This window comes from Scleropages formosus, chromosome 5 (assembly GCF_900964775.1).
Source record: "Scleropages formosus chromosome 5, fSclFor1.1, whole genome shotgun sequence".
In the NCBI taxonomy this organism is placed as follows: Eukaryota; Metazoa; Chordata; class Actinopteri; order Osteoglossiformes; family Osteoglossidae; genus Scleropages; species Scleropages formosus.
Genome location: NC_041810.1, coordinates 22,492,640 through 22,513,936, shown reverse-complemented (window position 1 = coordinate 22,513,936; position 21,297 = coordinate 22,492,640). Strand labels below are relative to the sequence as shown.

General features: G+C 46.6%; 1 protein-coding gene across 1 annotated transcript in view; it reads right to left on the bottom strand.

Annotated features, from left to right (window-relative positions):
• LOC108942195 (PRKC apoptosis WT1 regulator protein) overlaps nucleotides 1–21,297 on the bottom strand; it is a 42,275-nt gene that overhangs the window by 2,270 nt on the left and 18,708 nt on the right. Inside the window, exons 2-5 of the mRNA XM_029251641.1 lie at nucleotides 16,399–16,530; nucleotides 9,587–9,621; nucleotides 7,951–8,062; nucleotides 6,568–6,672 (exon numbers count right to left, since the gene is read on the bottom strand). Of these exons, the coding sequence (XP_029107474.1) occupies nucleotides 6,568–6,672; nucleotides 7,951–8,062; nucleotides 9,587–9,621; nucleotides 16,399–16,530 (384 nt within the window). The remainder of the gene's footprint in view (nucleotides 1–6,567; nucleotides 6,673–7,950; nucleotides 8,063–9,586; nucleotides 9,622–16,398; nucleotides 16,531–21,297) is intronic.

Genomic DNA, 21,297 nt, shown 5'->3' with positions numbered 1-21,297 from the left:
GCGAGGTGCACGGAGCGCTTGGCCGAGGGCTTCGGGGCTTAGAGTCCTCTATACATACAGGCCACTGCAGAGTGTGACGCCGGTGGCTTCGTCCTCCAGCTATTTTACATCCTAGAACGGGATGTAAAGGATATCAAGAAAGCATGGTAAAGCAAGACAGCATGGAGGGAGGGACTCTGTGAGGAATCCATCCTTTCTGGAGTGACGCGAGTTGGTGGCACAGAGCTGGGAGGAGTATCAACCACCACAGTATCGCTATCCCACAAAGTTCCATTTCCTAATTTAGTGTATAGATAATTGAAATAATAGTCTTCAGGACTAGTTCTGGTCATAAATCTGGGACTTTTAAACTGTTGCATACTGAGCAGGTGCTCCATCCCCAAGACAATTCAAAGACTCAAGTCTGTGCATTTATAGGGCATCGTATCTGACTGACGAGATTCGGTGGACTTTTGAACGTGTTTAAACCTCCCTTCAGTTCACAGTTCAGTTTTTTACCCCACTAACACTTAAAGTCTGAAAGGTTTTGGAACAATAAATATGAAAAGCAACACACTAATCACATACAAAAAAAAAGAAAAGGGAAAAAAAAAAAAAAAAAAAGACTATAATGTACTATTTTCATCCCAAAAAAACTGAAAAGTAGAAGATGCTAAACTTTCCTACTTACATCTGTAAAAAGTTAACAGCTATCTAACAAAGTTTTTTTTTCTTTTTTCCCTCTTTTGAATCTTGTTTCTGGGGGTAGCGTTCCTAGGCGAGCACCTGGTGGCCGGGTAACCCACGTAACCCGGCCCGGCTTAGCCCGAAAAGGCAACGTGGGGGGGAGCATGTGGGCCCACCACCCGCAAGGTCCAACATGGGGGTTGGGTGCAATACCTTTCAGCAGGAGGAGGGGGGCAGGGTGGCGCATAGTGTCACAGACCCTCGTAGCAGAAACTGGCTCTTGGCACATGGAATGTCACCTCACTGGGGGGAACGAAGCTGGAACTGGTGCAGGAGATTGAGAGATACCAACTAGATATAGTTGGACTCGCCTCCACTCACAGTTTTGGCTCTGGAACCAAACTCCTCGACAGGGGTGGTCTCTCTCCTACTTAGGAGTTGCACAGGGTGAGAGGTGCCGGGCGGGTGTGAGGATACTCACAAGCCCCTGGTTGGCTGCCATACAGTTGGAGTTTATCCCGGTAGACAAGAGGGTTGTCGAGAGGAAAACTGATTATTGTGTTTGCTTATGCATCAAACAGGAGTTCAGAGTATTCAGCCTTCGTGGAGGAAGTGGACAGGGTTCTGGACAGGGCCACACCTACAGACTCCATCCATAGTCCTGCTGCGGGACTTCAATGCCCACGTTGGCATTACTGAGAAATCTGGAGTGGGGTGATTGGGAAGAACAGCTTTCCTGACCTAAACCCGAATGGTGAAATGTTACTGGACTTCTGTGCTAGTCGCAGTTTGTCCATAAACACCATGTTTGAATACAAGGATGCTCATAGGTGTACTTGGTTCCAGATCTCCTTGGGCCAAAGGTCAATGATTGACTGTGTAGTCGTTTCATCTGACTTGAGTCCACATGTTCTAGACACTTGAGTGAAGAGAGGTGCTGAGCTGTCAACCAATCATCATCCGGTGGTGAGCTGAATCAGATGGCGGGGAAAACTGACGGACAGACCCGGTAGACCCGAGCGCATAGTGAGGGTGTGCTGGGAACGGCTGTCGGAGGACCCTGTCTGGAATGATTTTAACTCCCACCTCCGTGAGAACTTCTCCCGTGTCCTGGAGGAGGTAGGGGACATGAAGTCTGAATGGAACCTGTTCAAAACCTCCATCGCGGAAGTAGCCCCCCTGGGTGTATCCCTTCGGCGGTATGCCTGGCACGGCCAACTGGGACGAGACCCCGAGGTCGGCCCAGGACCCGCTGGAGAGATTATATCTCCCAGTTGGCCTGGGAGTGGCTGGGGATCATTGAGAGGGACAGGGATGTCTGGGCTTCTCTGCTCTCCCTGTTGCCACCGCAACCTTAGAAGGACAAAGCAGCTTTAAAAAAAAAAAAAAAAATGGATAGATGGATGGGCTTTCCAGGGTTTACAATCCATGTGCGCGCACACAAACACACGTGCCCTGCCTGAGGTGGACGGTAATAAAGGCCGCGGGGAAGACTCGCGTGCTTCCAGACCACAGGCAGGCCGCCCAGCAGCAGGCTTCCTGGCAGCGTGCTCCTCTGCCGGGCTGCGGCTCTCTGGTGGCGTTCTCCGCAATCAAACCCCGGGAAGTTGTTCTCCGGACTTGGCGCTCTTACAGCATTTGTCATCAAGGAAAATTACTAGCAATGGGAGAGCTGAACGATGGTCCTTTTGTCTGCTGCGGTTTTGTCCCCCCCCAGAGTTTCAGCAGAGTTGGAGCAGAATAACTGCAAAAATTTGTCTTCCGATTTGCTCCGTTCGTGTACGATTACGTGGTGTTTTATGCATGCGATGTGGAAAAATGCAAGCTGTCTAAAAAAAAGTAAAAACCAAGCACATTCAAGAACTTTTCTATAGAACAATTGCCAACTGTTAGTTAACAGAACCATCCACTCTGGCTTTCTTGTTTAAACCTATGAAATGTTCACAAATATGTAGGTAATCTGGCCCAGCTTTATGATCATGAATACCTGCATCTCACAGATGGGGCACACAGGCCTGTTATTGAAACCCTAGAACAGTTTAATCCAGGGGTGGGCAAGTCATTTTCCCAAGGGGCCACATGAGAAACTGGGACTGTTGTGGAGGGCCGAACCAATAGGCTGAACTTAATTCTGATCGATACTAATTTTATCGCTTCATATAAAAAAAAAAAAAAAAAAACAGTAAATTGTATAGTTTTGATTAGCTGCTATGCGTAAGAATACGTGTTACGATAAGGGTATGAAAATGTGGAACAGGTCAAAAAGAGCAGTAAAAAATAGAAAAGCCAATCATTACACCACTATTTCATTTTATTTTTAACCTTCACAAAAACAATTCTGAAAATGTGTATGTTTTGCAGTATGTTAAAGACCAGCGATTAATCAACTTTATATAAAAAGCAATAAGTGCTCATGATGTTTTTTTGGTTCTTTTTTCGTGTTCAGCGAGAAAAATCCAGTCTTTCTCGGGTTTGAACAAGTGCACTTAAGTCTGGCTGAATGTCTGAGCTGGATATGCGAAGGACGGCTGACAGGCGATCATGACCATGAGAGGATCTGTATCTGGATCGTGTTGAACTTCATCACCGAGAGTGTTTGTTCACATATGTAGCTAGATCCAAAGAGAACGAGCATTTTCTGAGCATGGCCTCCTCATGTGTGGAAAGTTCTCCTCTTTGAGAGAAGAGTAAAAATCCAGCAGCGATACTGACTAAAAGTGCTCTGCCAGTAGCGTACGAGACTGCAGGTCAATGAGTTTGAGCCGAACGTCCCTGGGTGCGTTATCCACACCGCAGGGGGATAAAGAAAAGTGCAACAAACCATCTCTGATTCAGCGCTCATGCCCGATGAATTTAACTATTTTAGTTACAACATCAATAACATGGTTAATTTTTACACTGACTTACTACACTTCCTGATATAATACAATGTAAAAATACCAGTTTCTGGGTTAATTTCAGTCACTTTATCCTGCGTCCGCTTCAAAAGTCCGACATTTTCCCCACCAGATTTGGACAACCATCCTTTGTAACGCCTGTCAGTTTGTCCCATTTCAGTCCCAGCTTGTCCAACTACGCATTTACCTCCGTGAACAAATCCCTCCCTGCCTGTCGTCGTCCCTTTCGCTGACCGCATTGCTGCCAGCTCCTCCGTAACCTTAAACCTTCCTTCGTTATCCCACGTGCAAAGACGAGTAACTGGGCTGTGTGTTGCGGACATCAAAGCCAAGGAGGAAAAAGTCAAAACTGTCCGCTTTGTTTTGCAGCTGAAGCTCCAGATTTCCCGCGACCGATGTCCTCGATCCTTCTCGTTACAGCACGCACGCACACGCATCAAAGAAAACAAAAAAGCCGTCACTTTCAAAATAAAAGCAATGCGGTTGTATTCTGTGCACGGCATGCACTTTACATTTGATTTACATACAATTTACATTTGATTTCTAATTTCCGATCGATCTCTCGCGGGCCGGACAGGGATAGCCAAAGGGCCGGATGTGGCACCGGGGCCGTAAAATGCCCAGGTCTGGTTTAATCTATACCGTCAGGTAACACCTCCGCTGGGTTACTGCTGTGAGCTTCTGTACACTTACAGCAGATGGACTTTCCAAATCAGTCCAGAAATGGAACTGGACATTCTGTCTTCTGACCTCCCTGTTATCCAGCAGCTTTATCATCCAAAGGGCCTTTCATCAAACTAATGGGACCTAAATTCACATTTATTCATTTAGCTGAAGCTTTCCTCTAAAGCATCTTACAATGGTAACATCCTTACAGTCACTTTCTAATGTATGGAACAGTATTCTTTTCTTTTTTTTTACTGGAACAACTCAGGATAAGAGCCTTGCTCAAGGGTACTGCACTAGGAGGTGGGATTCGAACCTGGGTCCCGAGTCCTGAGGCAGTGGCTTTAACCACTCTACCACTTGCTGCTTATCTACATGCAACCACAATGGGCACCAAAGCAGAAGCAGACCATTAAACTCTTTCCACTGTCGCTGTGACCTTGTGACTGTTCCACAGAAGTGCTTTTTAAAGCCTGTCACAGGGTATTTGTCTGAAATGAGAGACAAAACAAAAGTGCCACCCACAAAGTTATCACACCAAACTACCTAAACCCACTATAGGTCATCCCTAAAGCCAGAGGGCAGCTGAGAGCGGACTGATCGCACAGGTACGGGGAGGCAGTCCGCCAGGTGATGCACTTAGTCCTCAGTGTGGCAGCCGCGAGGGACGGCAAGATCTCTCCGGAACCCGTGCTCATTAGCACGGAGCAGCCCGTCCCACGCGATCCCTTGGCAGCCAGCTCAACCGAAGCTTGGTGTGACCGGTGGCTGCTGTCCTTCTTCGATCCCTAAACACGGCTCGAGTGCCAAAATATAACAAAGCCTAACACAACTAGTTGAGTCAAATGTAAAATTTCACCGTTTAAAAAACAAATTAACACTGAGAGAATGTTCTACAGCTTATACGGTATTCGGCATTCCCAAACGATCAGGCTGCATACGCACCATTTCCGAGTCAGACTGACCACATTATATGCTGTTCCAGGAAAGGGCACCTTGAAAAACATGAGGGCTTTGACCACAAAACGAGATAAATCCATTCTGATTGTTTTGAGAAAACAGTGCGCGCCGATGCCGTTTAAATCACCGTATACTGAAAAAATGTTGCCGGAACAGAAATTAGAGAAAAGATAATTGCTTGTTCATTTTTTTGCAAAATTAAATAAATGCAGCAGAAATTGTTCCTCAAAACACTGCAAATCCAAATATCTTTCAAACTCGTGAATAATAAAGGCAAAGTTTAACAAGTTTAGAGGAACAATACTTCATGAAAGGAAACTCAAAGCATCATAATGTCATTATTCCATCATTCTCACCTTCAGTCACAATCAACACTCCTTCATAAAGGAGTCTTGAGCCCCACCTTGTCTGACCCAGGATGAACAGTCAAGCCTCAGAAATTTTAATCTCTCCCCCCCCATAACTCACACTGCAGATTTGAAATCCCAATCTGAATGTTTATGGAATGGATGTCATATTTATGTTTGCTTTAGAAGCATTTAGATCTAATATTAATTTCTTTGCACCATGTGATGCCATGTCTTCACAGATATTCTCACAAAATCTTTCTGAAACCTCCATCTTTACCAAGGTAGATCCATTGAAAGTGAGAAATAGAAAGAAAAAAAAATCAAGTGGAAAAAAACACAGAAAAAATACTGTAAGTAGTTAGGATTGTATTAATTATTAGGATATGGATTGATTATTAGGGTAAGTCATTAGGATAAAGTACGACAGACAAAATAAGTAGTTAGGACTGGGAGTTATGGATATATTATGTTTTGATACAGTAAATAAAAAAGTAACTTCATGGACAATTTCTCTGTTCTCCCCCCCCTCCATTTGACACTCCCACAGACAAGTACATGATTATCAAAGCTATTAAAGCAAAAGATCAAACCTATTATTCTTTGTTGGTATTCAAAATTATAAGCAGATTAAGGAAGTACTTTTTGAGAATATAAACCTACGGCTGACGGTGCCATCTACTTACCAAGACTGAACGAATTAGTGAAGTCACGCCAATGTGCATTAGCGACTGGCTAAAATCATGACGCCACCCTCCGGGATTTATTGCGGTTCGCCAAAATGGGTGGCCAGCGTTTATTGTGGTTTGCAAAAAAGCTCAGTTTATAGGGATTCTTTGATGCTGGAAATATCGCAATTTGTGAAATAGTTTTACAGTTGAGGGGAAGAACGCAACTTGATGCGCATAATTGTTCGGCGATCTCCGAAGTTACGGAAATGGCGCTTATCACGCCCCGAGGTCAAAGCCCTCACATGCTTCCGTTTCAAACGGCCGCAGTTGCGATGCCGCTCTGCGATGATGATCACTCACCCTGTAGAGCAGCTCGATCTCCTCCTTCAGCTTGGCGATGAGCTCCTCTTTCTCCTGCTGCGCTTTCTGCAGCCGCACATTCTCCTGCCTCTCTGCAATCAGCTCCTAAACAAAGACAGCTCCAATGACCAGGAGAGAACTCCAAAAGCTGAGTGTGCGCCAAGGGAAATATGTGCCATACGCGAGTATGCTTAAAGAGTATGAGCAGCCGCTGAGAAACAACGGAGCTCCGCTTCCACATCGAGAAAGGTAACGCGGTAAATATTGGCACTGGAGACTCCAGCACTCATAGGTCTGACAGCACATACACATCAGAAACAACATCCCTTTTGCCAAGGTGACCATCTGCCAGGATTCTTGCTTCAAGAGCAATGTTGTTTTTTGTCATCAGTGTGACAATGGACCTCTAGAGCTTAATTCAAGGGTTCGCGCACCGAGGCTCATGGGGCGGTCTCAAAAAAAGAAACATCTCAGCATTATAAGGGGGTTACTGAAGGAGTCACATGAGCAGAATCGTGGTGGATAATACAGCATCCATACAGTATATGCTTAATATAACAATGCTCATGCTTGTTCATTCCAAAGTCATGTGAAGCAGACCGGCATGGGCCTGTGGTTAAGTAGCGCTCTTACCCAAATGCTGTTTTATAAACAGCATGCACGTATGTTACTCCGCACTCCAACATTTTAAGCTCAACTACCGTATTTATAGTCTTTTTTATTCACATGGGGGGGGGGGGGACTTTAATTTTTACACATTCACAACTGTTCCAAGTGAGTTTTTTCATTGAAGTTGAATATATTTTGTTGCCAGAATTTCTTCTGTAGTTTAATAATTCTGAAGTATTCAAGGTCTCAGAAGGATCAGTCATTAACACTGACAGACTACAGTGTCGCAGTGCAGGCTGGGAGAGAACATTAAGCACATAGGGTGCAGCCAGGTTTAAATACCATGGTGAGGTAAAAGTGTTCAGGGAAGAGCAGCCACTGTGACCTTTGGAAACCCAGGTGGTGAGGGCTTGGCTGCTCCTTGTGTTTAGGGGGAAACTGGTGACAATCCTCCAAAAGGTCATCCCCGAGAAGGGCACGAGAGACATTAGCACTTTAAGACACCTCTAGCGCCCCCCCCCCCGCCGAGTCCGGAAGCGCGCAGCTGCTCTCGCACCCTGCCCTTTCAACTGGGCTGAACCCATGAGAAGGGCTTACATTAGCAAGGACAGCAAGCCCTCCTCCTTATGGACATCGTACTCAACCACCATGTAAAACACTGCGACGCGCCACGAAAGACGTGGGAATGAAGCGGGACTGGAGCGCGTGCTGAGGAGCAGGTTGAAAGGCTGCGAAAAGCCCAGCGAAGGCCCAGATAAGAACCCCACTCCATACTTTCTCCAGCTCTTCGATCCTCCGCTCCAGGGGCCCGGGGCCTTGCCGGCCGTAGCCCTGGCGGTGTCGGCTGCTCGCACCCACGTCGTCCTCCTGGCCGGGACCGGCCGAGCTGTCGGAGAAACACCCAGACTGTCAGAGTCCTGCCTGAACACAGTTGCGGCCCAGCGTTGTGATGCGCGGCATGTCACGGACGCAGCTGCCACTCAAGTTGGTGCGCGAGACATACGACGAATGGCTGAACAAACCAAGCTGCTCAAAGCGGAGCACCGCCTATAAGGACCTAATCGAAAAGCGAAGCGGTTGAGCCCGAGTGGACGCAAAGCGTGCAAGGCTGAACATGTGCAACTCTGCTCTTGTAAAACCACTGTGTGCGCAAGGAGAAGTATGCGGCGTGAGTCACTCCAAAAGAAAGCTCCCCGCTCAGCTCCAGAGTAATCCTGCACAGCGACCACTGGGCCAAAGTGGCGATTCGGTCCGCTGTTAAAGTTAATCTAAATCGATCCATTCGAGCCTAGAAAGCAGCACAAAACCTGTGTGTGTGAGAACAGCGGGCTGCCTGCCTGGTGGAGCAGATAGCGGGTCCGGTGCGCTATCGCTCTCCTCACCACGGAACGCTTGTGTGCAAATCGTGTGTCTGTGCTTCAATGCCAGTAATTGCTATGCCAGAAAAGGTCATTTGGAATGCGCCGTTAGGGCGATATACCGAATTCCGCAAAACGTGCGGAGCGGAGGGCTCTCCGTTGCCCGGGGCACTGGGCCGCGCAGCGCGGTATTTGTCGTACGAAACACCAACGTGTCCGGGTTACACCTCTCCATGTTTTTCTGCTAGAATTCTGCAGAGGAACTCGGATTTCCAGGTGAACTTTTCGCACACGGCAGAGGGAAAACTAAAGAAGCGCTCATCTAGGCTTAGAGATTCCCAGTTACGCATCTCCGATTTTCTTCCCTCGCATTCTTTGTGTTCCCTTCTCATCTACCACTCAAAACAGGTTTCTTTGCTCGTGGGGGTGGAAGATCGTGTCAAAACGCCACGCCTCGAGCTCCTTCGCATCCAACGCCAGCCGACGGCGCCGGCAGAACGGGCAGGGTCGGGGTCTGAGGCGCCAAGAGCGATGAAGCAAAAGCGCCGCTGCGGTGACAGCCCAGGAATCCCGCGTCAGCCTACAGCTGTCTGTCGGGCAACGACAAGTACCACGCGTCTCCAGCACGGCGATCAGATGGAGAAAATACAAGCGGTAGCAAAAATGCACAAATGTGGTCTTCTGAGCTTGCGTTTCACAAGGAAAGAAAGGTTGTCGGCAACTCCCCGCCACACTAATTTGAATGTCAACTGAAGACGAGGACTAAAGCGATTATTTCAGTTGCTCCCACAACCCTGAGCGAGGAGCGCGGCTGCCCTTCCCAGCAGCAGAAATCAATTTATTTCAGCATGAACTATCAAACGGCAGGAACACACGGTAGACCACAAAAAAAACTATTTCCTTAGCTTTCACAGGCAGCAGCCGAAAATTAACAAACGAGAAATACTTCCGGCTGACTTCGGGCAGCTTGGAAACGAAGCCGAGAAAGGCGATGGGTTCGCTCACAAAAATTCACATCGCTCAGTGAAACGGCTCTCGCTTCGAACTCTCACCTTTTGTATCGGCCTGTGGTAGATCTCGGGGTCTCCTGGAAAACAAAACAGAAATGAAATTGCAGGCACAAGTCTGCGGGCGCTTCAAAACAAAGAGAAACGCACAAAGGGACTAAATCAGATCACGAGATGCTTCCTCTCAATAAATTAAAGTATCGCTTTTTTGTTCTAGTTACTATCAAAAAAAAAATTACTGCATTATGAGGAAGTAATTCAACTTGACCATGACATTTTGCATCATTAAAAACCGTTGTAAAATTAACTCGTTTAACCACAACCCATATTCTGTGCTCAGTGAACCTATGGATCATGTTTATGACTCTTACACATCTCACATCTGCCAAGGAAATGTATTTAACTGCTCTGATCTGCCACGTATGGTTGACAACTAACCTGTTTAGGGGAAGTGACTTAGTATGTCACCTGCATCATAACTGATGAATTATAGACGATTCGATCACCCTTCCCAATTGCTTTAGGCAAAGCTACAGGACCACAGTAGCTCTCATGCTGTTTTTAACCATAGGGATTTGTACTTTTTCTTTAGGCTGTTTATCACTTTAATTGCGACTGTTCAGCTTCCATTTACAAAATAAACACGTATGAAAAGGGTAAATTAACAAGGGATTAACGTAATTCTTTAAAGACGGATTGTGGGCTGAAATCTGAGTGCAACTTGGGACCCTGCCGTTATATTTAACCTGAAGCGCGTTAGAAAAGATCCAGCTGGACTAGTCAGACACTGCAAGTTGCACTGGATGAAACGTGTCACCTGAACTAAATATATTACAGATGCCACACGTTCAGGAACACACTAAATTCATTAGACCGTGCACCACTAAATTCATATTCCGTCTTGCTTTTTAGCCCCTTTCGTTTTAATATAAGCGATTTTTCACAGTCACAGGATGAAAGGATGAATTATAACTCATTTAAAAACTGTGGAATTCCTCAAGGATACAGGGAATATTAGAAAAATTCAAGAGAGCTCAAGTTGACTTGCTGATATGCTATATTAGAAGGTCCCTTATTTTCCTCACAACTGCCCCAGGGCTCAGAAAAACAAGTCAAGCTCTCCAAATCTTCAAAATATAACACCACAAATCCATTTTGTTTCCAAAACTATCTGCCCACGGTTAGGAACAGTACACAGGAAATTCTTTGGTGGATCATGTTCCCATTAAGGCATCTTGGAGCTGAGGCAAGCGGTTTTATGCGTAGCGGAAAAATGCAAGGAAACCAGTAACACTGGCAAGGTAATAAATTCAGCAAGTTTGTATTCGGGCCCATCTGGAACGAGTATAACATGGTACGCGCGGCTGTAACGACGCCTTATACCCGACCGCTCACTTCACAAAGCTTCGTGGCAGCTATACGATGAACCCCGAGCTGCACTTCAGCACTTGCGCTGTCATTGTTGTTCTTCTTGTTGTTGTTTACCTGGCAGATGCCCTCATGTGGTGTGACTTATGGAAGTCAACGCTCGAAACGGCATGAGAACAAAAGTGCAAAACAGCATGGGAGTGCAGAACCCCAGCGCACACCGCAATACACGTTCATCCTTCATTCAGTTTCAAGGTGAAGGCGAATGAATATTTACAAAATCGGCACTGGCCCTGAGCACCGGGATCACGGAGGCTTCATTAAGGACCGCCAACGTGGCTCTCCGTCCCCTACGGTCCCTCGGCCAGAGGAGGCCCACCCCGAGCGGGAGAGCCACGATGAATGCGGGAGAGATAGTCCACTCAACATCCGCATCACCGACGGGCGACCGGCCACCTCACGCTGCCCGAGAAAGACACAGCCTGTACTCGGGAAAGGAGTGCGCGTGTCTCGCAGCACGTGCGTTGGAGGTGGTGTCTGACTGTGTCTTCTACTGAATCATCCTTCAAGAACTAGGCAGCATGGCTACACGCAAACGTTTGAGCGAAAGGAGTAAAACGCAGAACAGCTGCATTACATAAAAATATAAGGAAAAATGTATACGATGCATTAAAGTGAATTTACCCATCTAGAATAAAACCAGCCGGATGGGCTCGAGCAGAGCAACGGTGAAGTATTAAATTGAGAAGTAGCAGCAGGAGCAGCCCATCACTGCAGCAGCCCATCAGAGTTGCAGCGGGTTCCTTCTCCAGGATAATGCAAGACGCCACGAGCACAGGGCTGCGCTCAGTCCCCAGATCGCACTGCAATCGAGCCCCTCTGGGATAGAACGGAAAGCGCTATTTGGAGCGGAGATGCACCACCAGCCAATTTGCAAAAACCACGGGAAGCAACGGAGTCAGAACGGGAGAGCGTCCGACACCTGCTTGAGTCTGCGTGCCCACAAAGTCAGGCTGGTCTAAGGGCAAAAGAGGGAGTGACTTATCAACGAAGTGTACCTAATAAACTGACCACCCCGACTATATACCGATGTGTTATTCTCACTGTAGTATGAACCTCACTAATACATTAACCTTAAATAACTGAGCAGCTGATAGTATAGCAGCCACAAATACCACCTTGGGCTCAAAGAACCCAGGTTCAACTCCCCCTCCAAAATTACTCTAGTACCTTTTAGTAAGGCACTTACTCTCAACTGGTCCAATACAAATTAGCCTGCTATGTGAGGAAGTAAATCATTGCAAGTAGCCAAATGTCGTCAGCTGCTTTGGAATGAAGCATTGGCTAAATAAGTAGAGATATTGACATTTTAATACTTTAGAACCACTCGAGGTGTGAAATCCTGAGGGAACCGCTTTCCTTGCTTGACCTTGGTAACATCTGTAACAACAGTGTAAAAGCACCAGTGGGTGCATGGATGGATGGATGGATGGATGGATGGATGCACTGATGAATCCAGAGCAAGATGTCAGGGGACACTTTTCCAGGATACACCTACGATAAAATATTACATTTATTCATATAGCTTTTCGCCAAAGCGACCTACAATGTTAATCTACTTTACAATTATTTGCCCATTTTACACAGCTGGGTAATGTTATTGGCGCACTTTAGGGTAAGTACCTTGCCGAAGGGTACTAGAGCCAAAGGTGAGATCTGAGCTGCAACCTTTGGGTCCAAGGGCAGCAGCTCTAACCACTATGCTACCAGCTGTCCCGTGCAAAAATGACGTCAGTCTTCAAATGTGCGTACTCAGAGCCGTAACTACATTGTTCACAAGCAAGCAATCAAAAAACATCTTCATTTAGTTAAAAAGCAGAGATTATGCTTCTGAACCAAACTATAACTTACTCATCATGAGAAATAGAAATACTGGATGAACTGGTCTCTTATTTTGTTTTTGGTCAATAGACACTTTTCAATCTCCACGGAGAAAGTGATAGAAGTGATATGAGGACATCAGGGCAGCGGAAGAACCGGAGGGAAGCTCCACTCAGACAAAAAGACACTGCAGTCCCTTCACCAAGCAGGTGATGAATGCGCGAGTGGCATTCCACGGGGCGGCGTTCCACATTTGTTCAAGCACTGCGGAGCCGGAAAGGAGGAAAGCACGGCCCTTGCGGTGAACGTTGACACCCGGGGCACATTCCATTCTCCGTGTCACGATGGGCGACGGTGATGACGCATCGCTGTGCCGCAGGTCCAACGGCCGGAGGGCTGCGAAAGCCAACAATCGTCTCCGTTCCCAGACACACAGCAAGTGAACCTGCCAGAAAACTTCCAAAGAGTTTTTTTTCCTTTGCCCTTTGATTTGTTAAATCCGCTTTCTGCTCATGACGGTGCGCATGCATTATGCATGTTTTTAGCAAGATGACAGGCTAGCGGCAAAGAGGGAAAAAAAAAATGAAACGCCTTCCTCTGTAAAAACCATTAAAATTGATGCTGACAGATATGGCTCAAAGCGAGTGCATTATTTCATACAATTTTCCCTTTCAGTTAATCTGTGGGAACAAATTCAGGCTCTTCTGGATCACGGTGACCCATCACTTCTTCTGTACTACGAATTCAGGGCTCAGGATCACTGCAGAACTCGCTTCTTAGATGGAACCATTTGTTCATGCTAATCCTGAAGAGTTGCTCATTAAAAGCTAACCACAGCCCTCATGTTCCCTTGGTATTACATCCAGTGCAGACGCACAGCGGCGCATGGCATACGCGCACCAGCAGGGCCGATAAAGACCGAAATCTAATTATTCGAGATGAGGCACTAGGTATGATAGCAGCTCATTCACAAGTCACGATGGATATGACAGGCTGATTATTAATACATTAATAAAAAGGCAAATGGAGGGAGAAGAGAGAAAAAAAAAACTGTTTCAGTTTGTTCTGACCGTGTCTTTGTAAACTAAAAAGTCGCATCCAATTACCTACCCCCCCGTGAGAAACGCTTAACGGTTCGTTTCCCACAAAATGCACGAACTTGTTTTTCAAATGTCTGCAGGATGCTGAGCTACGCTCCCCAGGCTGTCTGTCCGTGTCAAGGCATCAGATGCCCGCTGTATAGTTTTCAGAGGAGGAAAGGGGGAGCGGATGAGCGCCGAACTCTGAGGACAACATCCCTGTTGGTTGTGGTCAGGTCTGGAAGGCAACATGTCGTTCTTATAAAAATGAGAATGTGACCACCCGGCACGGAAAGAAACGGCTACCTAGTAGGCAGCTCATGGACCACAAGCAGCGCAGTAACGGGACGCAAGCTGTCGGTGCGTCGGGAGCAGCCTTGTTGTTGTACCACTGGAACGACTATAATAGCCGTTTATTAGGGTACAGCAGAGTCGAGCGATTAAAACACCAGCGGAGCAGGTAAGAGGGAAAAAACCTTCCATCAATAATGTTTTGACACCCTTTCGACAACAGACACGCAACCCAACGGGCTGCACAGCCTTAAATCCGGTCGGAGCGTAACGGTCAACAAGCATGAAAAATGTGACTTTTCAGAATATATATGCCTCACCATTTTTTGACAGCTTAATTTTTCACACAAGCCAACTTCGTGGCTCCCAGACGCCAAACTAAATGGCCTTCGCGACGCCTGAATACACAAGGTTACTTATGAAGAATAAAAAGTGCAGGTCCCCAGGTATGCGGTGGCAGAAGTGCAGTATGTGGCACCATGGAAAAATGATTCGAGTCCACTGCGGTATAGACTCACTACAGGGAACGTGCATAGTTTAGACACACAGTAAGTGTGTTGCTGCCCATTAATGCACCCCGCAAACACACTCAGAGCAGAGGCCAATTCACCGCACTGCTTCTCCTGAACACGAGCAATAAATCCACACATTCCATCGGTGGAGTCCTGAGTGTTCCTGTTATGACCCTTAACATGGGTGAAAACTCAGTAACTTCAATTGCGCATCATCCTGACGCAGCTTTCAAGGCTTTAATGAAAGTCCCTGGAACGCAGCACCTTCCCCAGGTACGAGGTCTTCATTCTGCTTACTGCATGCCAGGCTTTTGCAGAGCACTGAAGTTATGGTATTCACCAACCCATCTCCTCAGCACATCCAGGGTGATGTCCCAGCATAAGTCCGTGCACATCTTTAGGCTGACAGCACTAGTTTGTTAGGCCTTAAAAGACAGAAAGGTAACGCATTGGGGGACTTGGTTTCAGCGTTGCTTAAAAATCACACTTGAGCAATCCGTCTAATTGCCGGAGCTCTCACTGTGCACCGCTTATCCATTTCATGCTCCAAAAAGCTCTTCATCTGAGGCCAAGATGAGGATTCCAGCAAACTTAGAAAAAAATTCAGAGAAAATGTTCAGGATGAAATAATCACAAAGAAATGTAAGCTTGGTTTATGAAAAATATTTCTAACAAAAAGGAAAAACTTCAGGTTTACCGCAGGAATGCCTGTCAACCGTAACAGCAAGAACTCAAAGCGAAACAGAAAGAGAAAGCCCATTGATCTCGAGGTCCGTGGATCACGAACGCTGACCATGGGTGCAAATCGGAGGAACACAACGGATCTTTGCGGGATGCAGGTACTAGCAAAACTCAAGAAACAAAGAAAATCAATCAATCCTCACGTAGCGTCTCCACCAGGCACAGGAGAAAAATTCCCCTCAATAAGCAGCGCCAAGAGGTATTCTGGTGAAATCCTCATGAAGTCCAGTGAGGGCTGTTGAGATCTATTAATCCAATAAAATGTCGTAAAATGCAACGTGACAGTGAAAAGGCTGAGTGCACCTGGACAATCTGGTCAACACCTGTAGGGGACAAATTGGGCAGAAGAGTGAAAGCAAACCAGAAGACAAGCGTCCTGTATCTTCCGGGATCTGCCGTAGAAGAGCTGGGACGGCACGGCAGCTCCTTTCCTGATGCAACTTGCTCGCCAAATGCCTTGTGAGCGATACTGGTTACCACCAAGTGGGCTTGCGCTGTACTCACCGCCCCGTCAACATCGGGCTGAGGGAGCAAAGCACCGCTGTCAGCTGACGGCTGTTTAACAGTGCAGAGCAGGTGCACGTATGGATGTGGCCCGTGTGCTTAGAGCGCCATTTAAACCCTGATTAATGAAGCTGTTGGAGCTGCAAGTGAATGCTTAAAAAATAATAATAATAAAAAAAAAAGCCCTTGAGAGGAAGTCCTGTGATTACTCATGCCAGCACGTCACTGAGGTCTGAACCCACAGGTCAAACTGCTTGACTCACTTCATTGGTTAACGTTCCCCTACCCCCTACACTGGTCCCACGTAACCCTTTAGACATGGAAGGGGGAGGGGGGAAAAAAAAAAAAATTTATTCAGACATCATTGATCGTAACAAGTATTACAATAGCAACGCCTTAGATTGCTAAAATCATCTGGGTACGACACCAACCCAAGCAAACACGCAAAAAAAGTACCTTCCGAAACAAAAGTTCCTCCCACCTGTAAGAAGTGGGCAGTGCCCAGGTCCGAAGACATGCTCTCGTTCTGGGCCGTGTTGTGCTGCGTGAGGGCTTCCTCTCTCTTGCGCTCCTTCTGACTGCCATCGTCATCATCATCCAGCTCGTCCAGACTCTGAAAGAGAAGCACAAGGTGAACCCTCCGCGAACGTTTCTCCTCACCTTCCTCGAGGAGAACGGACTGAATCTGTCACTACGAAGAGTGCCACTGTATCTTCCAAGGCGCTACCCATACAGCCTACTGGAACTGCTGCTGAGTAAAAAGCTAGTAGTGTAGTGCTTAGAGCTGATGCCTTTGGGCCCAAAGGTCAGAGGTTTGAGCCTCACCTCCAGCTGCAGTACCCTTGAGCAAGGTACTTACCCTAAATGGGTCCTGTGAAATTACCCAGCTGTATAAATGGGTAAATAATTGTAAGCAGATTAACGCTAAGTTGCTTTGGAGAAAAGCATCAGCTAAATGAATAAATATAAAACACAGAACGCCATTAAACTGTTCAAAATATAGCTGGATGTTATAAACATTCATGTAAAAAGTCAGGTATAAGGAATACGTCAATCACGAAATATTCATTTACATTTATTCATTTAGCTGGCACTTCTCTCCAAAGCGACTTACAAAGTTAACGTATCTACAATTATTCTTGAAATAGAGATCTTCAGCGTTCTTAAAATGATGTGGAAAGATGTGTTGCATAACTAGAGAGAAGAACTGTGAGGGTTTGCAGGAATGCTGGACACCAGACCCACGAAAGCACTTATCTGAGAGCCAGCAGCCCAGCGAAAGGGGAAGCTGGGTAGGTAGAGACTGGAGCGATTAGCCTTACAAGGGCAAAACTCGAGCGCAACTATTTTGTGAGCCTTTCCTGCCAAAAGAGCCGAATAGCGCGTGCAGGGAAATGCCAGACTCTTCACATTTACATGTACTCACGTAGCAGATGCTTTTCTCCAAAGCGACTTCCAGTGAACTCTGTGTAGCGTTATGAGCCCACACACCTTATTCACCGAGGTGACTCACATTGCTAGATACCCTACTTATGCTGGGTCACTCATCCATACATTAGTGGAATACACTCTCTGTCACTCACACACTACGTGTGAACCTGAACAGCATGTCTTTGGAGTGTGGGAGGAAACCAGAGCACCCGAAGACTTACACTGCTAAATACACTACTTGCAATGGGTCACTCATCCATACATCAGTGGAACACACTCTCACTGACACACTATGGGGGAACCTGAACATCCTCTCACCTCATCCCCTCACCAATCCTGCTGGAGCTGGGGGCCAAAAGGCCATTTCTGTTACCCTTCCGGGGGTCAGGAGAACCGGTGTAAAGTCTGTGCTGGATGGCCGTACGTACCAATTACACAATTTTGCTGCCATCTGCTACAGCCACGTGTGCAAAAGAGAGGCCGTAAGCAGCACAACTGCGCACCTTCACAAGTAGACAGTACAGAGGGCTGCGCAAGATGTGGATTTATTTACAGTTCAACATTTTAGAGCACCTTAAAGTGAAAAGTACATTTAGGATGCCGTTGGTGCGCTGAACATATTGAATTGGATGCAGTAACAGCAAATGTGTCTATGTTGCTGTAGAAAACAGAGCACCATACTGTAGAAGCGATATTTACATTTATCCTTTTGACAGATAAATTTCACAAAAACGGCACACGACTCAGTAAAGAAAAGTACATTTCACCAGACGGACAGAGCTGAAGACACTCGATTCGCTAAGTAGGCAGTCCGGTAGCACTATACAGCCGTACAGTATTTTCTTGAACACCTTTTACAGTGTTTTTAGTTCCGACGGCAGAAGCGCGCACCTCGTCTGTCATTCTGGCAAAGGCACACACGTCATTCCTCTGTCAACTTGCTCCCTCTCTCCAGTTTTGGGAGCAAATATCCCCATTTCAGTCTTGAGGCACACAAACTGTATTTCCAACAACAGAGAATATAAATCACGGGAGTCAGCACAAATGATTCTAGATTCTGCTAACTATTCTATTTAAGATGAAGCTGAGGGCCCCATGTGGGCAATAGTGTGTCTCCATGTAACATGTAGTGTATTTCATTTGTCACTTACTACCTTCAAGGGGGTCATTCTTCATAAAGTAATGCAATGGAGCAACGTGCCTCAGATAGTGCCCTAAGAGCGAAGGACTTCATATTCCGCTTCACCGTATGATCACTTGACTGAATTCATTACCTTTTCGTTTGAACTCATTTAGCGCTCCCCCGACTACAGAGGAGGTTGGCTCCTTTCATAAAGAGCTGGGACACCTCTAAAGGTCCACGCTGCGGCCTGTCGCGACCGGGACCAATTACTCCTCATATTTCATATCAGACATCGGCAGCGCTCCTTTGCTTTATGAGAACAGCTCTCGGAGACGCTGCCGGGAAGCACGGGGCCCCGACGACTAAGGGCAACAACTGGAAGTTGCTGGTTTAAACCCCCAAGTGTCACCTGCAGGACCGGTGAGTCTGCGCTTGTTGGCTTTGACCTGGTTTGCCCAGGTTCACAGGTCACAGACACCAAAGGCCAATGGTGAAAACTCCATAAAAATGCTCCGGTGACATGTTCAGCAGTTACGACGCAGCCAGAGGTCCTGTTAGGTTGCTGTTGCAGAGGAGGAGGCTGATTCACCATCTGTGTGTCTAAGTTCTAGGAGATGGCATGTCACAACTCCAGAGCTGCAGTGTTTGGGCATTCCAGAGCTTATGATGCCTTTTAATCACTCTGAATGAAAACACATGTGAGGCAGAAGGTCTGGTGGACAGTGAGCATATGTAAGGTCTCCACTGAGGTCTTCAGAGCTGAGTCATTCAGAAAAACCAGGAGAAAGAAGTTATAATTTAAGTTTGAGATTAAAAAAGCAATCCAGTTAAGAGACTACAAGTAGAGAAGGATGTAGTTTTATGTCATTTTGAAGTGTGTATTGAGACAGTGGACTGAAAGCGATGGACCTCGGATCAAATTTACATTTACTTATTTAGCAGATGCTTTTATCCAAAGCGACTTCCAATGAACTCTATGTAGTGTTATCAGTCCACACACCTTATTCACCAAGGTCATTTACACTGCTAGATACACTACCTACAATGGGTCACTCATCCATACATCAGTGGAACACACTCTCTGTCACTCACACACTATGGGGGAACCTGAACAGCACATCTTTGGGCTGTGGGAGGAAACCTGAGCCCCCAGAGGAAGCCCAAGCAGACACAGGGAGAACATGCAAACTCCACACAGATTGAGCAGGAATCAAACCCACGTCCTCTCGCGCCACCCAGACGCTGTGAGACAGCAGCGCAACTTGCTGTGCCACCGTGCCGCCCAGACAAATTAAATCAGAACTAACTACAAGCACAAAAATCTATGAGACAGAGGTTCTCCTACTTCGGACAGGTGATGACAACACTATTTTCTCAGAAAGACTGCAATGCCTAGAGAAGCGGAAGGCAAAAAGAGGATGATGATCAGCAACCCATTAAAAACACCCTATGGAAGTAGGAGGACGACAAAATATTCCGGAGACGCTGCTCACGTGGTCACCAGGAGTCGACATCGACTTGATGGTATTTAACACCAAGTAAGACGGTACAACTGAACGAACAACCGAACTGGAAATAAGCCATTTACATTTGTTTATTTAGATTTTTGCCAAAGTGACAGTGTTATTCTCCTTACAATTATCCAGGCAGCAGTGTAATTTTTACTGTCTCAGTTCAGGGCAAGTACCTTAGCAGGTACTACAGCGGGAGGTTGGACTGAAACCCGAGTCAATTGGCTATAATCACTACGCCACCTGCTGCCACATAGGAAAATAAGTGACTTTCTAGCCTCTGAGTCCTTTAGGTTTCAGTTCAGTGAGTTTCATACAAATTCAAAAAATTAGAGAACCAAGTAAGTGTAACGGTAGAGTAAAAATATGCGTACCTCAAGACCCTTGAGTAGCAGGGATTGACACACCTGATCCAGAGCAACCGTTTTTTTTTTTTTTTTTTTTTTTTGTCCGGCCACAGCGGGACTGAGCACACCTACCTACAAGGTACAGCAATGCGAGCTTTGGGGAAAAGCCAGCATTCCGGCACTGGCTGATGGAGAAGGCTCCCACCATTCTGTACTACCACACAGATGGAGGCTATCAGCAGCTATCTAGCAGAAGCACCCCCCCCACCACACACACACACACACACACACACACACACACACACACAGAGCGCATCCACAGCCAGGGGCCTCCGCCAGCCCTTCTCCTGGAGCCCAGAGGGGAATTTATCGCCCGTGTCACTCCAAGGCCTTTTGTTTTCATTCTCGTTTCCTTCTGAGTTCCTTTTCCTTTGGAAGACATTTGGTTTTCTGAGAACTCCCTGGGCTTGTTTACAGACCCAGTGGTCAGCTGCTTGCTTCCAGGGCACGTACATCCCCGCCGCCACAGACACACGGGGATGTTGCTCTGCCACAGACCCCTTTTGTGTGGGACAGGTTTTCCATGGGCTTTGGTACACTTCCATTTCTGCTCCACCGGCTCCATGTAAAACCTCAGCGCTCTCTGCGCACCGAGCTGAAACATTCAGGAATGGCATTCTGGAGGACTGAGTTAAGGAGGGGGGGAGAAAAAAAAAAAAAAAAAAAAATTCACACCTCTAAGCAGCGTTTCCATAAATAGTAGCCAGTGCTTCGTTAGAGCGTAAGGATTAAACCCCAACACCTTGTACCCGTAAACCCATCACCGTTCCAAAATGTGATTCAAGGTGAACATCCCCATTATTTCCTCTCGCATGCCTGGAGATGCATGGTGACATGTGAGGACCAATTATGTAAAACTAACAGCCCTAGTCAGGCAAAAGCAGCTAATCCTTTCAGCTATCTTGTGC